This window comes from Centrocercus urophasianus, unplaced genomic scaffold, assembly GCF_019232065.1.
Source record: "Centrocercus urophasianus isolate 14NV4802_14NV808 unplaced genomic scaffold, USGS_Curo_1.0 seq_12, whole genome shotgun sequence".
NCBI classification, from domain to species: domain Eukaryota; kingdom Metazoa; phylum Chordata; class Aves; order Galliformes; family Phasianidae; genus Centrocercus; species Centrocercus urophasianus.
The window spans coordinates 38,780,223-38,801,546 of record NW_024884364.1 but is presented as its reverse complement, the minus strand read 5'-3'; the positions used below and the strand labels follow the sequence as shown (position 1 = coordinate 38,801,546).

The following is a 21,324-nucleotide window of genomic DNA, read 5'->3' as shown; positions in this document are numbered from 1 at the left end:
CTTGTCCACATGCATTCTGGACTTCAAGGCTGGAGCTTGAAATAGTCTAATCTTAAAATCATATCTTTTTTTTTTTTTTTTTTTTTTTTTTTAACTTAAAAGGACATTTTTATGATCTTGTAGACTCCCATATGCTAAGATATTTTAATTTATTTCTGGAAAACTGTTGTATCCATTAGGGGCACTAATATGAAAATGCCACAGACATTCTCCTCCCTCCCCCAGACACTAACACGATACATTAAGAATAGAAAAACAGCTACAAAGGAAATAAAGAGTAATATCTGCTGTTCATATGTCCTATTCCTACCACGAATGCATAGCAAGCATACATATCCTTATGTATTCGTTGGTTTGCTTTTTACAAGACTAATGCACAATAAGATATATGCATTCTTCCATGAGATTTTGATTTTTTTTCCCCAAATTTTTTGAGTAGTGCAACTACTAGGGCAAAACTTAAGAAACAGAAAAAAAAAAAAAAAAAAAAAAAAAAAAAAATCAGAGGAAAAATGACATTTACAGCCATTAAAATTCAAAATTGTTGTCAATGGAATTGTTGTAGAGGAAAACAGAATAACATGGTATTCCTCTGTGCCCAAAAAGGGTTATGGAAAAGGGAGTTGCTTAAAGTTAGCCTCTGATCATTAATAGTTCATATGATGACTCATCTCAAACTAATTTTAGCACATATTTTTGCTCTGTAAAATATGCTCAAGCAATTTATTAATGGTAGTTATTATAAAAAAGCATCATCACTTAGTTTAAGGCAGAAACCATGTATCATTTACTGTGTGGGTTTTATTGTTTGGTTGATGGTTTTTTTTCCCCAAATGGATATATACAGCTTCTAAAACAAGATTTCCTAAGTCTAATACAATTTGATGTTGAAAATAGCCAGGCATAAATACATAACTTGTTTAGGTGTCCAGATGTAAGTCAAATTGAACGTGCCCATGGCAGGAGGTATCGGAGTAAATAATCTTTAAAGTTCCCTTTCAACCCATCTCATTCTATGATTCTATAAAGACTGTCCTTGAAGTGTATCCTAGAATGCCTTCTGGAGATTTACAGCTGAATGTAAGCATTTGATTCTAAAACTAATCCACTGAGCATAAGTGTAGCTAGCAGTAATACCTACAATAAACTTTATGTTTGTGTACCTTTGAACACACTAAACGGGTAAAGATATTTCAAAGAACTTTCATATTTCACTGGTTCACATGCTAGAAAATCTTCTTAACACAACACAATGCTATATGTGCATATCTTCTAGATGATCTTCATGAATGTTTTGTAAGTGGTACCTGTTTAATGTATCTAATGACAGAAAAACATTTCTGCCTGTCTTGTTCAAGAAAATTAAGAAACCAGAAAACTACTGAATCACCTAGAAATGCCCTTAAATTACCTGGAAAATAATAACTTTTTTGCTTTTACTTCTGACTTGCAAATGATTGTTCTCAAGACTCAGTGCCTATTTCAAAATAATTATCAGAAGACTGTTACAACAACTTCAAGAAGAAACACATGGATAACAATACTATTAAAGCCATTCTGTATTGTACTTTACTGCATTTCTATGGCTTATGTATTTTATTTGTGCTTCTATTTTTGTTTCTATTTTTAATGATGAATCCCTTCAGATAAAGTGCTAAAGGACTCATTGGAATTACAGCTAAGCATTACGTACTTTTCAATTTCCAAGATATCTGATTGTTGGGGGTTTTAAATATTTTTTGTTCTACCATTTTATTCATGATATTTAATAAAGGGAACACATCAGAGACTTCAGGACCAGGTCCTAAAGGACCAGGTCCTTCCTGCAGTGGAAGTCACTGTGGGAATACTCCTCAATACTCTTCATAGTATAACATCTCTTTAAGCCAAATTAAGGTCTAATCAAAGAGAATAAGGTTGCAAAAATCCAGGCTTAAACCTACATCAGATGACTGCAAAGGAGTGGAACCAAGATAACAGCTGAAGCAGAAGGACGGTTGCTATCATCCCAAACAGTGAAGAGCTATATCAAAATATATTTCTTCTACGCAAAACCCAAAATACAAGGACAACATCAAAATACAACTAAAATCTAAGATGCTCTCAGTAAGTAATGCAAAATGATATCAGAAAATTAAAGGACCTGGGGGGTCCTAGTGGATGAAAACCTGAACACAAGCTAGCAGTGTGCTCTTGCAGCCCGGAAGTCCAATGGTATCCTGGGCTCCATCAGAAAGAGGGGTGGCCAGCACGGGAAGGGAGGTGATCATCCCTCTCTACTCTGCCCTTGTGAAGCCCCACCTGTAGTACTGTGTCTGGGTTGGGAAAGATGTGAAACTGTTGGAGAGGGTCCAGAGGAGAGCCATGAATATGATCAGAGGACTGAAGCACTGACCCTACGAAGATGGGCTAAGGAAGCTGAGCTTGTTTAGGCTGGAGAAGAGAAGGTTTCAAGGAAACCTCATTGCAGCCTTTCAGTATTTAGAAGATTATATAAATGAGAGGAATCAACTCTTTACTTGGTTAGATAGTGGTAAGACTAGCAGAATGGTTTTAAGCTCAAGGGGGGAAGGTTTAGATTGGATGTCAGGAAGAAATTCTTCACAGAGAGAGAGGTGAGGTGGTGGAAAAGGCTGCCCAGAGGGCTTGTGGGTGCTCCGTCCCTTGATGTATTCAAGACCAGTTGGATGGAGCCCTGGGCAACCTGATCTAGTACCAGGTCTGGAGGTTGGTGGCCCCACCTGGGGCAGAGGGTTTGGAACCTGATGATCCTTGGGGTCCCTTCCAACCCAAGCCATACTATGATTCTATGAAAATGACATATTTTAATAAGACTGACTGTGACATTATCATACCTCTAGTTAACTTAGAGAGATACTTTCCATCTTCTCCTAAAACTTATACATTCAAGGTAAAATACTTCAATGTGCTGACAGCCATCACACAGAATATATGCAGTACATTCAGATTTCGAATTACGAGCACCTCTGATGATACACTGAAATTAAGCAGAGTTGCTTTACACTTAAAAACATAAAGCTAAAGTTCTAAAGTTCTAGCCAACTGTTCTGCACAGACCTCTCAGACAAATATAAATAAAAACTTTCAAACGATCCAGCCTGTGCTTTTTTTTCTTTCTGTTTTTTTGAAGTTTTGAGCTCATCTGTTTTATATAATGTAACTGCAATAATATTGCCTCTAAGTCAGCTCTGTAATATTTCATTTTTTGTACAGCAATAATTGAGCAAACAGAAGCTCCTACCAGAGGCATTCTTTTCTACTATTTACTGTAATTTTTTTCATAATTTAATGAGAAGCACTTCAAAAACAACATTTTATCCTTTCATGTTAAATTAATTTACAATGCTATATGCCAGAATGAAAACACAAAAATCATGAGCAGAAGCAACATGTTAATAAAGACAGATCTCTTCAAAGGTCGTTTGGTTTTTTTTTTTTCTTCTTTTTAAAATTAAAATCATGCAATTCTTTTTCTAATTCTGTAGGTTAGCTTGTCTCTATTTGTTCCCAACTACTCAGAAAGACAGTGAACATTACATTATTTTGTAACAACAAAAAAGCGGAAGCATGAAGGTTAGAGAATACATTCAAAGATCATCAAATGTTCAACCACTATGCTGATAGACTGGGTCCTGTCACAAAACCACATCCCTTTGCATGACATTCACATCTTTTCAATAACTGTAGAGTGGTAGTAGTAACTCTACCACCTGCCTGAGCAGACTGTTCCAATGCTTGACCATCCTCTTCATGAATAAATTCTTCAAATATTTAAGCTAAATGTTCCCTAGCGCAATTTGAGACCTTTTCATCTGTCACCTGAGAAAATAAACCAACACCCACCTCACTCCTGTCAGATAGTTGTAGAGAGCTATAAGGTCTCCCCTCAACCTTCTCCAAACTAAATAATCCCAGTTCTGCTATGACTCATCCCTTAAAAAACTTGTTTTCTAGTTCTCTTCACTAGCTTCACTGCTCTTCTTCACACATTCAAGGTCAGGCTGGACGGTGTTCTAAGCAAGCTGATCTAGATGTACATGTTCCTGCTCATGTGGGGGAGTTGAACTAGATAACTTTTAAAAGTCTCTTCAAATTCGAACAGTTTCATTATTGTTATATTCACTTGGTGTCATCTGCAGACTTGCTGAGGCTGCACTCCTTCCCCTCATTTAGACTATTAATTAAAATGCTAAACAAAACTGGGTCTGGCACTGAACCCTGGGGAATGTGACTGGTGACCTGTCACTTACTGAACTGAAGGCCATTCAATGTGACTTTAAGTCCAGATATTTAGCCACCTCTTCATCCAGTGAACCATACACCAGTAGCCAGTTTTGAAGAATACTGTAGGTGTTGGTGTCAGATGCTTTACTGAAATCCAAGTAGACAACATCCTCAGAATCTTCTAGTGAGTGAGTCACCTTGTCATAGGAGACGAAGTTAGTCTGGCATGATCTGCCCTTCAGAAAACCTCAATTTCTATTTCTGATCACTCAGTTGTCCAGTATGCACTATGTGATGGCACTCAATCCGCTCCATAGCCTTCTCTGGAACAGAAGGTAGAGTCACAGGCCTGTAATTCTTTGGACCTTTCTCCCTGCCCTTTAGAGAGCACAAACTGTTTTTAAACTTCAGCAAAACTGATATATGCATGAATATATTTAATTCTAAGTACCTGTATTTCTTTGGTATGGAAAATGCAAACCTCCAGTCTGCTATTGCTCAGACCTAAGAGAACTATTTGAAAAAAATGACTTAAGTAAGTCTTCAAAATGAAGAGAATTAAAACAAATGAATGACAAAATACGTAATTTTTGCTCTCTTTCATCCATCTCATCCCACTGAATGACAGAATAGCTCAGGTTGAAAAAGACGTTAAAGATCATCAAGTCCAACGGCAACATAATCATGCTACCCTAACTCTTACAACCCATAGCTAGATCATGTAAAGATGCAACTGGTTTTTAAACACATTCAGGGATGGTGACTCACCACCTCCCTGGGGAGCCTATTCCAGTACTTAACTACCCTTTCTGTAAAGAAGTTTTTCCTGATATCCACCCTAAACTTATCCTGACGCAACTTCAGGCCATTTCCCCTCATCCTGCCACCTGTCACCAGTGAGAAGAGACCAACCCTGCTCTCACTGTAATCACTTTCCAGGTATTTGAATAGAGCAATAAGGTCTCCCTTCAGCCTCCTTTTCCCCAGACTAAACAGCCCCAGTTCCTTCAGCTTCTCCTCGTAGGCCATATTCTCCAAGCCCTTCACAAGCCTTGTTGCCCTTTTTTGGACCTGCTCCAGCACCTTCATGTCCTTTCTGTACTGAGGTGCCCAAAACTGAACACAGTACTCAAGGTGAGGCCCCTGCCAAGTACAGAGGCAGGATGACTTCCTGCACCACACCACATCATTCCTGATACAAGCCAGGATACCACTGGCCTTCTTGGCCACCTGGGCACACTGCTGGCTCATATTCACCTGTTTGTCCAATAGTACACCAAGGTCCCTTTCCAGCCACTCCTCCCCAAGCCTGTAGGGCTGCCTAGGGTTCTCCCATCAGTTGATTCAAAGCCTCCATATGGAGCCATATCAATATCTGCTAATGGTCTGCAAAATCCTATTTGTTATCAACAGGACTTGCCTCTCTAAGATGTATAAGGAATTGACAGTTGTGGAAGAAGTGGAAATAAACTTGCAAGTTTGCTCTAATTTCTAAGAGCAACATGTGGCCTTCCTTATTCCATGCCCAGATCACAACATGGATTAAAACTGGGTAATGATCCTGCTTTTATCTGAGGCACTGTCCATCAGCATCTGGGTGTAAAGGCTTTATATTAAACGTCAAATTGGAAACTTGAGATAATGAAACAACAGGCTGTCAGGAAATAGCTCACACTGCAGAAATAAAATTTCTCAGCAACATTTTTCAGGCTGTGCTAACATTCCATAGTTATTTTTGTATAAAATAACTAAAGGAAAACAGCATTATTACTATTATTATTATTATTATTATTATTATTATTATTATTATTATTATTATTTTAAGCCAATCAACATGCTGGGATGAGGATGCTGTTGTATCTCTTGCTCAAGAGATACGGAATTACAAAACCACAGTCGAAAGAAGAGATGATCTTTTGAGGTTAATATACTGTTGTGTCTGTAATTCGGTTAATGTAAGTGGGAACAGGTTTATTTCGTAGCTTTGATCTAGACACTACTGTCAGGTTTTCAGTATATGAGAAGAAAGGATTTGCCACTTCATTTATAGATCAGGGAAATACACTTTGATATGAACAGTACAACAAACAGCAGGACAACTAAGTTTCCCCCAGCAAAAGACCTTTGAAGTTCAGTGATGAAATTTAGTGACTCAGTCTTTCACTTTTTGCACTTAGTCCTCTAAGAAGTGTGTCTTGCCATTCTGCATGTTTTTCTGTCGTACAATGAAGTAGTTTCTGCATACCAGAAAAACAGTTATTAAAATACGGCCCAACCCAGCAGCATGAGGTACAAATTAAAATTAAATAGGCTTAATATTGTATGATATTTCTGAAGATGAGATAATTTATATTTTTACTCTGTTTAGATACTAGTTTGTTGATATATTTGCTCCACTGACAGTGTTCACCTAAAAGTAGCATGTTATTCAGGAATCAGATATTAAACTTCTGATCTTAAAGAGAATATAGTTTCTTGAGGGTTAATTCAGTTATATAGTAATGAATTATCACTGTATTCTTGCAGAAGATCTTTTTGGCTGATATCAATTAATCAACAAAGCTTCCATAAGCTGTTGGATTTCTAGCCAGCACAAAATATAAAGAAATTTACCAGAAATTAAAAATGATCATTTTCTGAACTGATTAGCATACTAACTTCTAGAGGCTCATGGCCTCTGTTTTTTGAATCATCTTTTCAACTATATAGACAGAGAATCAAAACCACTTATTTGAAACCAAGAATCTGGAAGTTTTCACTCACATTAGTTTATCATGCCAAAAATAACCTAAATAATCACCATGTAAGTATACTCCTTTCTCTGATACCTCTGTTCACATAGCCTGCCATTCTGTTTTAGATAGCCTAATCTGGTCAGCCTAAAGCTTTTCCAGTCTTACTGAGGCAAAACATTTAGAACTAAATTTCAGACTTGTATTGCCATTACTGTGGACTCTCCCTTTGTTATTCTGCTTCAACAGACTTTTCCACACAAAAGAAACTATACAAAACCCTGATGCATTATTGCTACCACTTCAGATCAGCTTCAAATCACAAAGAGCCCTGGGTTAGAGTATGTAAATCACAAATCACTCAAATGGGTGGGCAAACTACTACATCAAAATGAGAATATTTTGGTATAAATAAGCTTTGTAGCATACCATAACCCCAGAAAGGCTCAACTCTGTCTCAATGACCAAAGTATTTCATCAGAAATTGCAAAGAGACAGTACATGCACAAAAAGAGAAAGAAAGAAGATTAAGGATTCCCGAAGTCTGAAAATGAGCATCATGTCCCTTTTGTATTTCCAAAAACAAAGAGATTCTGCCCTTTGAATGTATGGGTTAACAAACAAACCTGTTTCTCATGGTGCTTCCTTTTACCAGTTCTTGAGGTCTGTTTTACCTCACTGGGCACCAAGAAAAATTATTTCCTCAGGCTCAGTTACTCACTACTGTCAGAGATATTCTGACAAAAGGCTGCAGAAACCAAAGGAAAATAAATTCCAGCATTCAAGTTGAGGTTCTCATCTCAGCTGCTTCCTTAGCTGAAAAGCAGCAGCAGTAAACAGTACTTGAGAGTCACACAAAGGATTCACAGGCAAAAAACTGACTGATTATCGGAGCCACAGAGTAGCTTCATTGCTGTGCCTGTTCAGCCATCGTGAAAGCTACACCAGCTAAAGCAGTGAAAACCTGTTCCTCCAACAGTGAGAAACCCACCACTCCAAGAAGTACCCTAAAGGAGCTAAAACTCTTTCCCTAAGTAAACAAATACTCAGTCTCAGATAATTTTCCCATGGAAAAGCAAGACACGAAGAACAATAAGCACCAACACCTTTCCCAGCTGGTAACAACTCAAAAGTAAGAGGAGCCAGAGAGGCAGAACAACATCAAATGTAAGAACATGCCCCAGTGAGGCTGAAACAAAAACAAAAACAAAAACAAAAACAAAAAAGACCCAAACAACCAAGCAAGTGTCACAGCCACTTGTGCACATTCATTTGGTGGGTCAGCAGAAGATACATGTTAAGTCCTGAAGGATTTGGCAGAGAAAACATTCTGGGTGTATCTTCATGTGCTTTCAGTTATGTTACTAAACTCATAGTCACTACTTGAAAGTAAAATTTTCTCAGCAGTTAAATTTGAATCTGAGGACTAAAGGGAAAATGAAATTTCTTAGCCGGCACAAAAATAGAAGATTGATTTATTTGGCAAAATCGGTACATCAATAAGAACAGTAAATGATTTAATAAAACTTCCATGGGCAAAAACAAACATGAAGTTAAAGACCACTTCTGGCCACTAGCAATTCAAGGACACGCAAAACCTCCTAAGGATGACAGAGAAAATTCACAGGATTCTGAAACCATTGTTAATTGGATTTGATAGCAAACAGCCACTTGGCTGTACATGATCAATTTCATTAATGGTGTCTCCATTATCTGCCAGTAAGATGACAAGTTCTCTCCCTTCTGCAGGTTGAGTTTGCTTTCACAGAATCACAGAATGATCAAGGCTGGAAAAGACCTACAAGATCATCCAGTGCAACTGTCCACCTATCACCAATAGTTCTCACTAGAGCACGTCCCTCAAAACAACACCTAAATGTTCCTTGAACACCTCCAGGGTCAGTGACTCCACCACGTCCTCGGCAGCCAACTCCAACACCTGACCACTCTTTCATAGTAGTAGTATTTCCTAATGTCCAACCTCCCGTGGTGCAATTGAGGCCATTCCCCTAGTCCTATCACTACCTACGTGAGAGAAGAGGCAAACCCTCAACTCACTACAACCTCCCTTCAGGTAGTTATAGAGAGTGATAAAGTCTCCCCTGAGCCTCCTCTTCTCCACAGTCCCAGCTCCCTCAGCCACTCTTCATAAGGCTGGTGCTCCAGCCCCCTCATCCGCTAAGCTGCCCTTCTCTGGACACGCTCCAGAGCCTCAATGTCTTTCTCGCAGAGAGGGACCTAAAACTGAACACAGTACTTGAGGTGAAGCCTCATCAGTATACAGAGGTACCATTTCTTCCCTGCTCCTGCTGGCAACACTGTTTCTGATACAAGCCAGGTTACCATTGGCTTTCTTGGCCATCTCACTACACTGCTGGCTCAGGTTCAGCCAAGTGTCGACCAATACTCTCAGGTGCATTTCCCCTACACAGTCTTCCAGGCACTCCTCCCCAAGCCTGTAATGTTGTCTGGGGCTGCTGTGGTCAAAGTGCAGGACCCAGAACTTGGTCTTGTTTTGGTCTCTTCTACCTCCTCAAAGGAATTGTCCTATTTAGAAATCTACTGAATTGCGTGAGATACATGGAGCTATAAGCTCTTCTTCAATGTTATAAAAAGGAGAAGCTTGAGAAGCTTGTAGCATTTTTCTCATTACAATCCTAAAACCTTTTGTTAAGTATGCAGAACTTGGCTCTGAAAAGCATTTATGATTTTATTTTATTCTTTACTTTTTGTCTTTAAGTTGCCTGCCTTCTGAAATACTCATGAAGATATCTGCCCTACGACAAAATTTATCCTCATTTATGCATTCTGTATCATTTATGCTTTCTATACTAAAATGTTAATAATCACAGCACAAACATTTCTATTTTCACCTGTCTTGGGAAGATATACATCTGGTCCCATTAACCAAAGATTCTGTGCATGTCAACTATATGTTTTTTATAGTGTATTATAGTATTTTAATCATCAGATTAAAAAAAAGAAGTTAAAAACTACTGTTTTTTTGTGTGTGTACAGAGTTCTAATTGATTATTCGCTTTTCAAATAAATGTGTTGTGAACAATGAGATCTAAATGAGAGAACAGTGAGTGCCAGTGAGTGCCAATGATTGCAGAAGACCAATCGGCAAAAATCTTCAAAGTTTTGCTAGCCACTCAATTTTATTCCTTTCCCTTCAATTTATTGGGTTACACTGAAACATGGCATGGGTTCAACACAGGCCACAAAACAGCCCATTCATGCTCTCTTCATTGCATTTGGGGGATCTTGTTTTAGAAGGGCCTGCATAGGGATGTTATATACTAAGAAAATTGTAAGGCCAGAAGAACACGAAAGAATTCGGACCTAATTTATCGATTTTTTTTTCGTTAACAACTGCAAACCATCTGACCTGTGATTCTCCATGCTCTCCTCTAATATACAATGCAATCTCACACTTGATACTACAGAAGCTTTTTTACCTAATACATATTTGAAAAATCTGTGTTTAGGGCTTGTAGGGTTTGAAAATTGATTCTTTATGTTGCTTGTAGGAATAACAAAGTGTTGATTTGCAACAGTGATAGCATGCATGCCTTTCTCCCCAGGGAGGTGGTTGAGTCATCATCCCTGGATGTGTTGAAAAACCGTTTGGATGTGGTGCTCAGGGACATGATTTAGAGGAGGGTTGTTAGAGTTAGGATAGGATGGTTAGGTTGTGGTTGGACTTGATGATCTTTAAGGTCTTTTTCAACCTGAGCAATTCTATGATTCTATGATTATTTCTATTACAACACTGGCAACTACTAAGGCAATGACTATATTACCAAGTACAATCTTCAGGTTTCATGCAAGTCAATTTCACATGCTGTAAGACTTACTCAACACAAACCAGAGCATGACAGATGAGAAAGAGGAAATTTGATCAAAATATATGTTATGGATTAAAACATATATATCTATATAGCTACACCCTAGGCAGTTCAATTATAATACTGTTTTTATTTTAAGATGCTACTCTTACTGACTGATCTTTTGCAAAGTAGCTGTCTTCTGTAAAAAAAATTCATGGAGTTCCAAGGACATCTGGAAATTCTTCCTGAAGTTTCACTATTAAAAGAAGGGATGTAAAGAGTGATGTCCCTGTGTTTGATATAATCTTTTCCTACTTATTAGAATACTGAACAACTCATGCTTAAGTCCTGGTTTTATTCTCAAAGCTCAAAATATGCTTTGAGACAGCAATATTTAATATAATTATTAACTTAGTAAGAATTAACAAAAAAGAGGCACATGGGTTCTTGGGTTCTCCTGGTTTTTGTGGTTTTTTTCCCCATTTTTTTAATGTTTATCTGAGGAGAATTAAGAGTAGATCTCATTTTTTCCTTCTTTGTTAATTCTTTATATAATTCAAATACATTTTAAGGACCATTCTGCTAGTGTGCTCAATATACTTTTTAAGAGAAAAACTGTAAGTCAAGTAATCATATGTTATTTAACACATTTGACAAATAGGATTTTTCTTCTAATTTAACAGTGATAGTACACATAAATTAGGAAATTAAATGAGAAATTTCTTTGTTCTTGCTTACAAACACTAACAATGTATGTGAGATTTCTGTCAATTAAGAGTTGATTATTTTCCCTAGGAATAACTTTTAAGATCATAGTAAAGTAATCATTTTACCTGCTGAAAGAAAAACAGCATTGATTAAGGTTTTATTCTGATTTCAGGACAGTTCAGAGACAGAGATGCAAGAAGCAGCATAACATACACTGCTATATCCACTAAGTTTCAGCTTCAATCCATTTACTACTTTTATAATTAAGACTGCCCAAACCAAACCAGTAAAAATGAAGCCTGACTAGTAAAATAATGATAATGATGATGATGATAATAAAGTGACAACATCTATGTCTCTGTTTTCATGTTGCTTTCCGAGCCACTCTTATATAGCCAGTTAAGAACAACAGCTGTGCCACTTCCTTCCCCACTGAGAATCAGCATCTAAAAACTCTCTGCGAGTTTATTCAGCTTCCCACTAACACAGCACCATGAAATAACTTTACACAGCTGCTTCATTTTTCAGCTTTTATCGATGGTATCCCCTCTGTGCCCTGAAAACTCTTTTTTTCAAATCTTTTCCCATAACAAAGATCATCACGATACAGAAACAACACTGAAATTGCCACTGTTATTTGAATCAAGCAAAATCACAGTCTCAAAAGATAGCAAGAATACCGCTATATCAAAATTTTAAGATGCTGCTTGACCACATGCTGTGCTGTTAAGCAGTATTTTTAATAAGACCTACTTCTCAAAGAAGGAAAAAGACAGTACAGACCAGGAAGCCCAATGCAGATGACAAACTGTAGTAATATAAACAAACAACTGAACTGATTTTCAGAATTGATCACTGGAATGCATTTGAAAGAATTACCCATATGTGCATCTTATTTATTTTTTTTAAACATCAAGCGTCAAACATAATCTGTGCATAATGCATCTCACTGATTTTACCACTTCTAACTGTTTTTACAACATTATGTATTATATATTCTTTGAACCAATAATGTTCTTATCTCTACGCCTTTATATCAGTACATTAATCATATTGTAGTTGAGAGGTAAGACATTAAACTACTTGGCCATTTATTCTACTGGAGTAATGCATCTATTACATCTATCTATGGTTCATAAAATAAAAATGAAAAGTAACACCAGAGAACCTGACTGAACATAGATACGATCCTTGTCTTGCTCTTCAGGAGCACATTTGTATATAGTACAGACCTACACATTTTCAGTGCTACCTTATTTTGTGAACTACTTCTTTCCTCTCCATCCAATCCATTCCATTACAAATAAAGCTATTAACACAAAAAACTATTTTTCTTTTCTCTTTTGTTGTTGTTGTTCATTTGTTTTTAAACAAAGTATATTGTCCTACTAGCAAACTAGGAGCTTAATGTGAGTAGCCTTAACTACAAAGACTGTAGGCTGCAAGAACTAGAATTATGCTAACAGTCCCTACTTCCTTTTCTGAAGGTACCAATTCAAATAAACAGTGCCAAGGTAAATATCATTCAAAAAAATATTATTTCAAGCATGTCACATTTTGCAACTGAATGATGACTTCTGGGGAAATTATGTAAGAGTAATAGATTAAGAGAAAAGCTCTTGGAGGAAAAAGGTTGTGGAGTTTGATTCCACGCATAAAAGAAGAAAACCCAAATTTAATTTATGGTGCTCTGAAAAATGCTTTTTCTAGTTTCATCTCTCACATTTAGCTTTCACCTTTCAGTCTGCCATCAGTTTCTAGTAATGAGTCATTAAAAAAAATGTAATTATTTTTATTCTCCTTCCTTCTCCTTCATTTCTTTTTATTATCTGCTTTTTCTCCTCACTCATTTATACAGATTATTCATGAACTCCTGGGAAACCATTACAAAATTATCTTATAAAACAGTAAGAAGAATTTTTATTTTCTTACTCTCTTATTGAGAGATAATTTACTTTTCCATGTTATTACTTTTCCATTTGTATATTTATGTAAAAATTAATTAGTCTGCAGAATGATTGACTGTATGACAGTGATTGTACACAATCAGACCAGAGATCTCAAAAACACTTAAGACAGGGAGGCATCCCTGGAGGTCATCTGTTCTAACCCCACTGCTTGTGGCAGGCTGCTTCAAGCCATGTCCAGCTAGATTTTGTAGATATTCAAGAATGGAGACAACACAAAGCCTCTGGATGACGTTTTGTGATTTGACCACTCTAGTTTTGTTTTTCCTTATGGAACCTTCAGTGTTTCAGATTGTGCCCACTGCCATTTGTCCTGTCATTGGGAACCACTGAGAAGAGCCTGAATCCTTCTTATTCCTCCCTTCATAAGCTCCAGAGCCACTAAACATTAATTGGCTATGAGGGAGTCTTCTTGCTGCTCAAGAGAGCTGTGACTATCAAAACTGAAACTGTTCATATGTTCATAGAGTTTTCATTTGATCAGTTTGATCTTTGCTTTTAACAACAAAGAAATGATCATCCTCCACCAATTAATAAAATGAACACTTATTGACAAGGCATTTAAAAAATAGCATTATGTAAGTATTTCACAAAATCCATACCGTAACTTTTGATACTTTGAGACAGTATTTTGCCCTGTATCGGATAAGGCTGTCATAGCACTTGCAACAAGAACTGTATTTAGGGATTTATCTTCTACTTCTGATGGAGTAGGATGTGTCTGACTATTGCTATTACATTTCCTGTGGAGAAGACTATATTTCAGAATTGGTATCTGGCTGGTGTAATAGGTAAATATGGAGTATTAGATTTAAAAAAGAAAAAACATGAGATAAGATGATCATGCTTGATTTTCAGTTTTCAGAGCATGATTTCAAGCAAAAGTGAATAAGTATCTCAGAATCTAGACTGGAAGCATCAGAAAATTAATTACTATCAAGTAATTACTAATTAAGTCAACTGATCTGAGTAAGAATGCTACAAATACTTTTCTCTATTAGTCATGACCTAATTTGTACACCACCTAATAAAATTAAGTGTGATGAGCAATCATAAGTAAGTTATGGAATTGAGTTGCAAAATTTTATTTTCTTAAAATATCTGTTCTGCTTTTTAAAAGAGTAGAGTGAGGAATGTGTATCTACTTCATCTTTGTACTGTTGAGAAAACAGTTGCTTGGAAATAGTAAGAATAGCCAAACACCTCTGAAGTATTGATAGAAACAGGAAAGCAAAAAAAAAAACAAACACACCAATAAAGCTTTGCCTGAAGTTCATGTACCTTGTTTTAGCTACTGTGGAAAAATATTGTTACTCTTCATACTGCACATTTTTAAGTGTAACTTACAGCACTACATATTTTTCTTCTTATTAACACCAAAACTCCTGAATCTGATGGAAAACCATCTAGATCATAGGTTAAGTGAGCATGAAGATGGTAAAAATTGATACACGTTCCAAGCCGAAGCTATTAAGACTGCCTCATTTATCTTAGGTTGTCATACTTGTAATCTTTATCAGTCAACACTGTAGATTACTTTGGATATATCCGGTAATCTGTAAACAGAATAGAAGCACACTCTAGTTACTGTTAAAATAGGTTTATGTGCAGTATTCTTTGACAAATTTCAGTGATAAAATACATAAGTAAATTCACCTACAGGCTTAATATAAAGTGACTGCATTCATAAAATACTAAGATAAATCCACAACGATGTAAAAATTACATTTAGTATTTAATAACCTGTATAAAATGTCACATAGAATTATTTCTGTAAAGATGAATGGGAGGAGTAATTAACACAGTTGAGAATTTGTATCTCTTAGAAATATGAAAATGAAAAGGAAAATTCATTATTTTCATCTCTCCCACATATTTATATATCAAATAAGGCCTGATAGGGACACATGATACATTTAAATTAGACAATACAAATCAGCACATAATCATTCAACTCTTTGAAGAAACTGGTTTTTATCCTTGAAAATCCTCCCAGAAAGTGTTTTGAAAGTGTGAATCACCTCAATTACTACATTGCAGTCAATTCAGACAGGTGATGCATAGAAATACAAGCTTACATAAGCAAACCAAGTATTTATAGTGCAACCATTTGATATAATATACATCATCATGTAATTAAAAAGTGGTTATGTAAGCCTCACCTTTTCCCTGTGCTAATGAATGAAGTGCTGAGCATCAGGGGAAGATGAATATTAGTGACATTTGATCAAATTGTTTCTAATGTGTAAAGAAAAGGAAACGCTCAGAAATGAGAGATTTTTCCAGTACAAACAATTCCTGCTGTGCTTTCAGGGCAGCAAAACATTATTTTCATAATAACAATGAGAATGTAAAGCAAAAAGCTGATAGATCACCAAGGGTAAGACAAATAAATATCTTTAGTGACAAGGAGATAAAGCTACTACTGAGCTCACAAATTTAGTTTTTTTTCATTATTTGTAGGTAACATTGTTCATCAAAGCACTGATTTACATCTACTGCCTAAAAATAGCAAATTAATTCAGAATTGTAACATCTCATCGCACATATTTTCACAGTCTGCATGTCCATGCAACTTCATGAAGAACAAGACTGCAAATCTAACTGCATCTATCACACTTAAGTGTAACTTCTATAAACTCCATAAGCCTAAATAGTCAAACTTTCTTTCAAAAGATTGGGAGATGGTGATCTTTAATCAGAAACTACCTATTCTGTTTTTCACTCCTACGATCTGCACCTGGCCTACCTGGTGAGAGAAAAAAAATATATAGATCTGATTTCAAGTGGAAAACCAAGAGTCAATTGGAAAAATGCAACTGTAGCTGAAAGCAGTTCAAGCCTTTCCTACACTTGGGTAGGGCACAAGGAAGACACGTACTGGGCAGCTCTCTGGGACGATTTAGATACGTATAAACATGTATATTTACAGACATATCTCCAATGGCACAGACAGCAGTATGGCTGCAAATCTTCCTTGCAGGATCTTTTTGCAATGATCATTATAATATACTCTCTGCTGTTTTGGACCAAATTCTTTCTCTCTAATTACTTAATTCTCCTGTAATGTATTTCTGAGTTTTCTGCTTTTCTTGTTGATTCAATGAGTTATCTACATACACGAGTAAAAATTCCCACTCTTTAATATCCTGGCTTGGATTATTCTGGCTTCATAAAAAAAATGAAACAAGACAATTCTACCAGCTATTAGAAAGATAGCAATCAGGCTCCATTCAGGAGAAGGGCATTTGCAAACCACTTCTGCTTGTGAATTATGAGATTTCTTCGGGAGGCTTAAGAATGACATAAAGAGGCTGACAAAAACCGAGATAGGCAGATAACACAGGAAGAAAACCAGGTCCATCTAACAGACGCAGATCAATACGAAGATACAAAGAATTTAAAAAACCACCACTGTCAAAATATTTGCTCCTTTAATTACCAATTCTAACCCAAAGCCCATATGTTTTGTGCTACTGCTGGACACATACATATGAATCTTTTAGAAACAAAAGACAGTAGAACTGCTGCTTTTTTTTTTTTTTTTTTTTTTTCCCCTCAGCATACTAATATTTCTTTAAAGATATATATTTTTTCTCGTACAGCCAAGGTTAGTGAACAGAAAGATTCTAGCTTTTTAGAAATGAAATGGCAGCTGCAGTGTAGTTTTTATCTTTCTTTCTTTAGAAGACTTGATACTTACATACCAAAAATAGGGAAAGGAAAAAAACAAAATTTTCATCTTACATCTCAATTTAAGAGCATAAAAGAGAAAAAAAGCTTACAGTCCAAAGCAATTATTTACATGATGGAATTGTAGCTATTTTTATGCTTTTATTTTTGAGGGGAAGGACTTGTACACATTTATTTTTCCTTTTGTCTATGGATGTGGACGTTACCTATATGGAAATTTACAAAAAAAAGTTACTAGATGGAACTTTAGTTACTAGATGGATAAACAGGTCTACAAAGCTCCAGTACATTCAAGAACAAAACTCTGACCTAAATTTTTAGGAATCTCTTTTTTTGACCAATAATCCATTTTTCAGTGATCATATGGGAAAAACAAAAAAAAACTTTGGCAAATACCTGATAACTCCATTGTTTTAATACCACCAAACCTAATCTACAAAATAGAAAAAGACAGCTTGTACTGAAGATTAACTGCTCAGGAGAGCACTATTATCCACACAAACCCGCTCTCTGGGTTCATGCCAACTGAATTCAGAAATACATGGAGACTTCAGATGTCTAAGTGTATAGTACAACTATTATAAAGAAAACTCACCATTAAAAATGGCTCAGATCTTGCTTCTGTACAACACCACGACAATTGGTTCAAAACTCTAGCATAACAGAATTCAGCAGCAGTTCAGTCATAGAGTTAAAACCATGGGTTAATACAATAGTGCCAAAAGAAGGTAGTAATACTTCCATTTACTATGCATATAACCACTTATAAATATGATTTTGCACATTATGTTTTTCAGAAATAAACCAAAAAACAGAGTCTTCACTGACTGGAATATCAGGTTTGTCAACATAAAAATCATCTAATTTGTTTGATAGGATCCTGCCCTCTAAAACAGCCAGTTAACCTGATATTTAAGATATTTAAGAACTCATGCAGACATACACACATTCCTCTCAATAATAATGAGGACAGTATAACGAAAGTATAACAACAGATCCTGAAGAGCACCATCACATAATTTATTCTTCTTTCTCCTCTGAATTCTCTCGAACACCAAATACATCATTTACTCTCTTTATTAAGATTTTTGGTTCTCACAGAACAACTCTCTGAAAATTGTCCAGATACTCTCTATGGCAATTTTTATTGTTATCTCTTTTTGTTATTGTCACAGAAAATGGTGACAATGATCAGCCAAACACCTGATTAACATTTAACACATTTGAAAGTAATGGATGAAAACTAATTCAGTTAAGCTACACAGAATAAACTTGAAACTATTCATGTAATCTCTATAAATATCAGAAATGCTTAAGAAACTCTCATCTCTGTCATTTGCTCAGTTCAAGACTGTAACGTGGCAGAATAATTCATTTTTATTAGATAAAAACACTAAACTAAGCACCCACTTCAACAAAGTTTCCTTTCTGATCTGTACTTCAAGACACCACTTCAAATTCAATATATGCTGAAAGATGTCAGATAGAATCAGTGTAACTGACCTTAGATCTCTCCAACAAAGCAACACTTAAGGGTTAGCAGCAGTCAGATTTTTTTTTTCAGTACTATTTCGATTTTGTTGAGTAGCTGCACACTGGGGAAAAAAAGTCTCGTTGGATAACAGACATGCCTCTGAACTGAAGCACCTGACTTACCTGCCACTGTTTCATGAGCTCCCGAACCATCTGGGGATCTTCTAGTGTCTTTTCTTTGCGTGTAGCATCCTGCAGGACATTAGCAGTTGTTTCAGCTTCTGTAAGCCATGCGAGGAACTTTTCAAGATCCAGGTAGAATTCCTGCAACATCAGTAGGGCTGATTCCAGTGCAGCTTCACGTTCACTAACCCTGTGCAATACAAAAAGTCAAATGCAGCACACAGAGGAAGAAAACAAGCATCAAATATTAAATAAAAAATATAACAAAGACACACTGTGCATATTTCTCTTATGAATCAAGATAAGTGTCTGCAGATAGGTTAGTTACAGTGATATACTCATACTGTGCTTTTGGCAGGTAGAGGCTGTTCGTGTTTTCTTTTTAAATCTTTTCTTCTTAGAAGAAATAACTAAAAGCCAAGGAAATAGCTACTTCATTGTTCGAAAAAATCATACTTGAAAAATACACAATATAAAAAAAATACCCTACTGTTTTTATAAAAGATTGTTTTCTCATTTGTCATTAGGAGTACTGTAGTGAAGCCTGTTTATTTTTAGAAAGCACAAAATAGTTCCTGGCCTCTGAATAGTGTGATGAATTTAATTATTAGTTTTTAAGGCTTGAAGTCTGTGGAAATTGCATTCAACAGCTTATGCCCTAATAACACTAAAAAGGTGCTACTATTTTCTAATTTTTAAAAATATGAATGAGATATGAATTGCAAAATATCAGTTATGTGATAAAAGAGAGTTTTTAAATGCGAAGACAAACACTCTTTGGTGAGAACCTAAGATGTAAACTGGGCAAGTAATCCAAAAGCCCCAGCAATTCTGGTGCTGTCAAATCTTTTCGTGTATTTGTGTTGTATCAGCATTACTGTGGAAGGTAGGCATCCTACATGGACACACGAAGATTTTACATTAAACTTGATCTAAATAAGGATTTAGAGAAGAGAAAAAGTATAATACACTGTTCATTACTGTGAGTTTGTCACGGCTATGTCGCCACAGTATTACATGTATGTTTGTACAGTATGATGACTGAGTACTTTCTGAAGCCCAAACAACACTTAGTAAAACTACATGATAATTTACGCTACTTCATGTGGAATGAATGCAATTTGATACACACCAATATTTAGTCCAGACATATATGGTGATCTGGGTATTTCTAGATGGATTTGTAATGTAGTTACAGTTGTCCAGGTAGACACTAAGATACAAGTTCATCAGATATAAAATTTATAAGGTGGCAATTCATCATAACTTTATAGATGGGACTGAGAAGTTCTTAAGTTTTAATCTCCATTTGAAATTGTGTTTTCTTGTCCTGCAGAGATAGTAAACTCCAAGAACTACTACTATCATACTAAAAGCTACTGTATTAGCTAATGTTAGAAAATAACTTAAAAAATGAGACGAGATTTGCCAATTGTCTCTAAGAACATGTTTTTCTAACAAACATATATGTAGGATGCAACAGAAAATGTAAGAACAGAAAAATTCAGTCAGTCGAAGTACAGAAGAGGACAATCGCTTCATTTCATTTAGACAAGCAAACCACACTAACAGACAGTTTCACAATAGCTACCTCATTTCTGCCATATTTTTCATCCTTCACGATCTTAGTCATTCTTCTCAAACATCTTATGAGAAAAGTAATTTATTCTTGGATTTTATTTTATTCAAAAACTGAGAAAGCTATTGAATGTCCCATCTCTCTTCAAGCTACAAAGTCATTCACAGATAGTTTAAAACTTAAGACACTGACTGGACTTTGATCTCAGATTCACCTGTCACCAACTACAAGAATTGTCTACGTAAGAACTGTCTTCCAGCCTGGTACAACATAGCATGTATTAGAATACGTCCCCAGGGGTCTCTTAAGATGAGAGTGAAATACAGCTTCAGAATAGTGGAAGACATCTCTTGCTCAAATTTATTTTCTATGTATATAAAGCAGGTTTGTGCTTAAGCCACTATTCATATTCGTAACAACTGCTATTAAAAAAGTCTGATCTTTTATTAAACTAAAAACATAATTTCATAGATATCATAGCTATCTACACCAAAATGCATTAAATCAGAATAAACACAGAAAAGAAAAAAATACAATAAGATCCACAAAATCTTTTCCCTGGAATACGTTGACTGTAATAATGTTCAGTTCAAAAATAGCATCCCATTTGTTTAATGTACATAAACCAAAAATGTTTTATCCAGTTTTTCACAGCACAGTTCTATTCTAAGATATGCTTTATACTGCTATTCTAATTCAATTTGAAGCATGTAATAGATAATATCAGCACATAAAGCCTTTGCAAAATCAGGCAAAACAGTTTCTTCACATTCAAGTTCTTCAAAACATTAAAGGCACGTTGTAACTTACAAGCCACCAAGCAATCGAATCAGAATCATAGAATCATTCATGTTGGAAAAAACCTCCAAGATCGTCTAGTCCAATCATCAGCCCATCCCCACCATGCCCAC

At 35.9% G+C, this 21,324-nt stretch overlaps 1 protein-coding gene across 12 annotated transcripts in view; it reads right to left on the bottom strand.

The window, feature by feature from the left end:
* Positions 1 to 21,324, bottom strand: part of DMD (dystrophin) — a 979,751-nt gene that overhangs the window by 220,989 nt on the left and 737,438 nt on the right. For all 12 annotated transcript variants that reach the window (XM_042811110.1, XM_042811098.1, XM_042811099.1 and 9 more), the window contains one exon: positions 18,835 to 19,024. In XM_042811110.1, the coding sequence (XP_042667044.1) occupies positions 18,835 to 19,024 (190 nt within the window). The remainder of the gene's footprint in view (positions 1 to 18,834; positions 19,025 to 21,324) is intronic.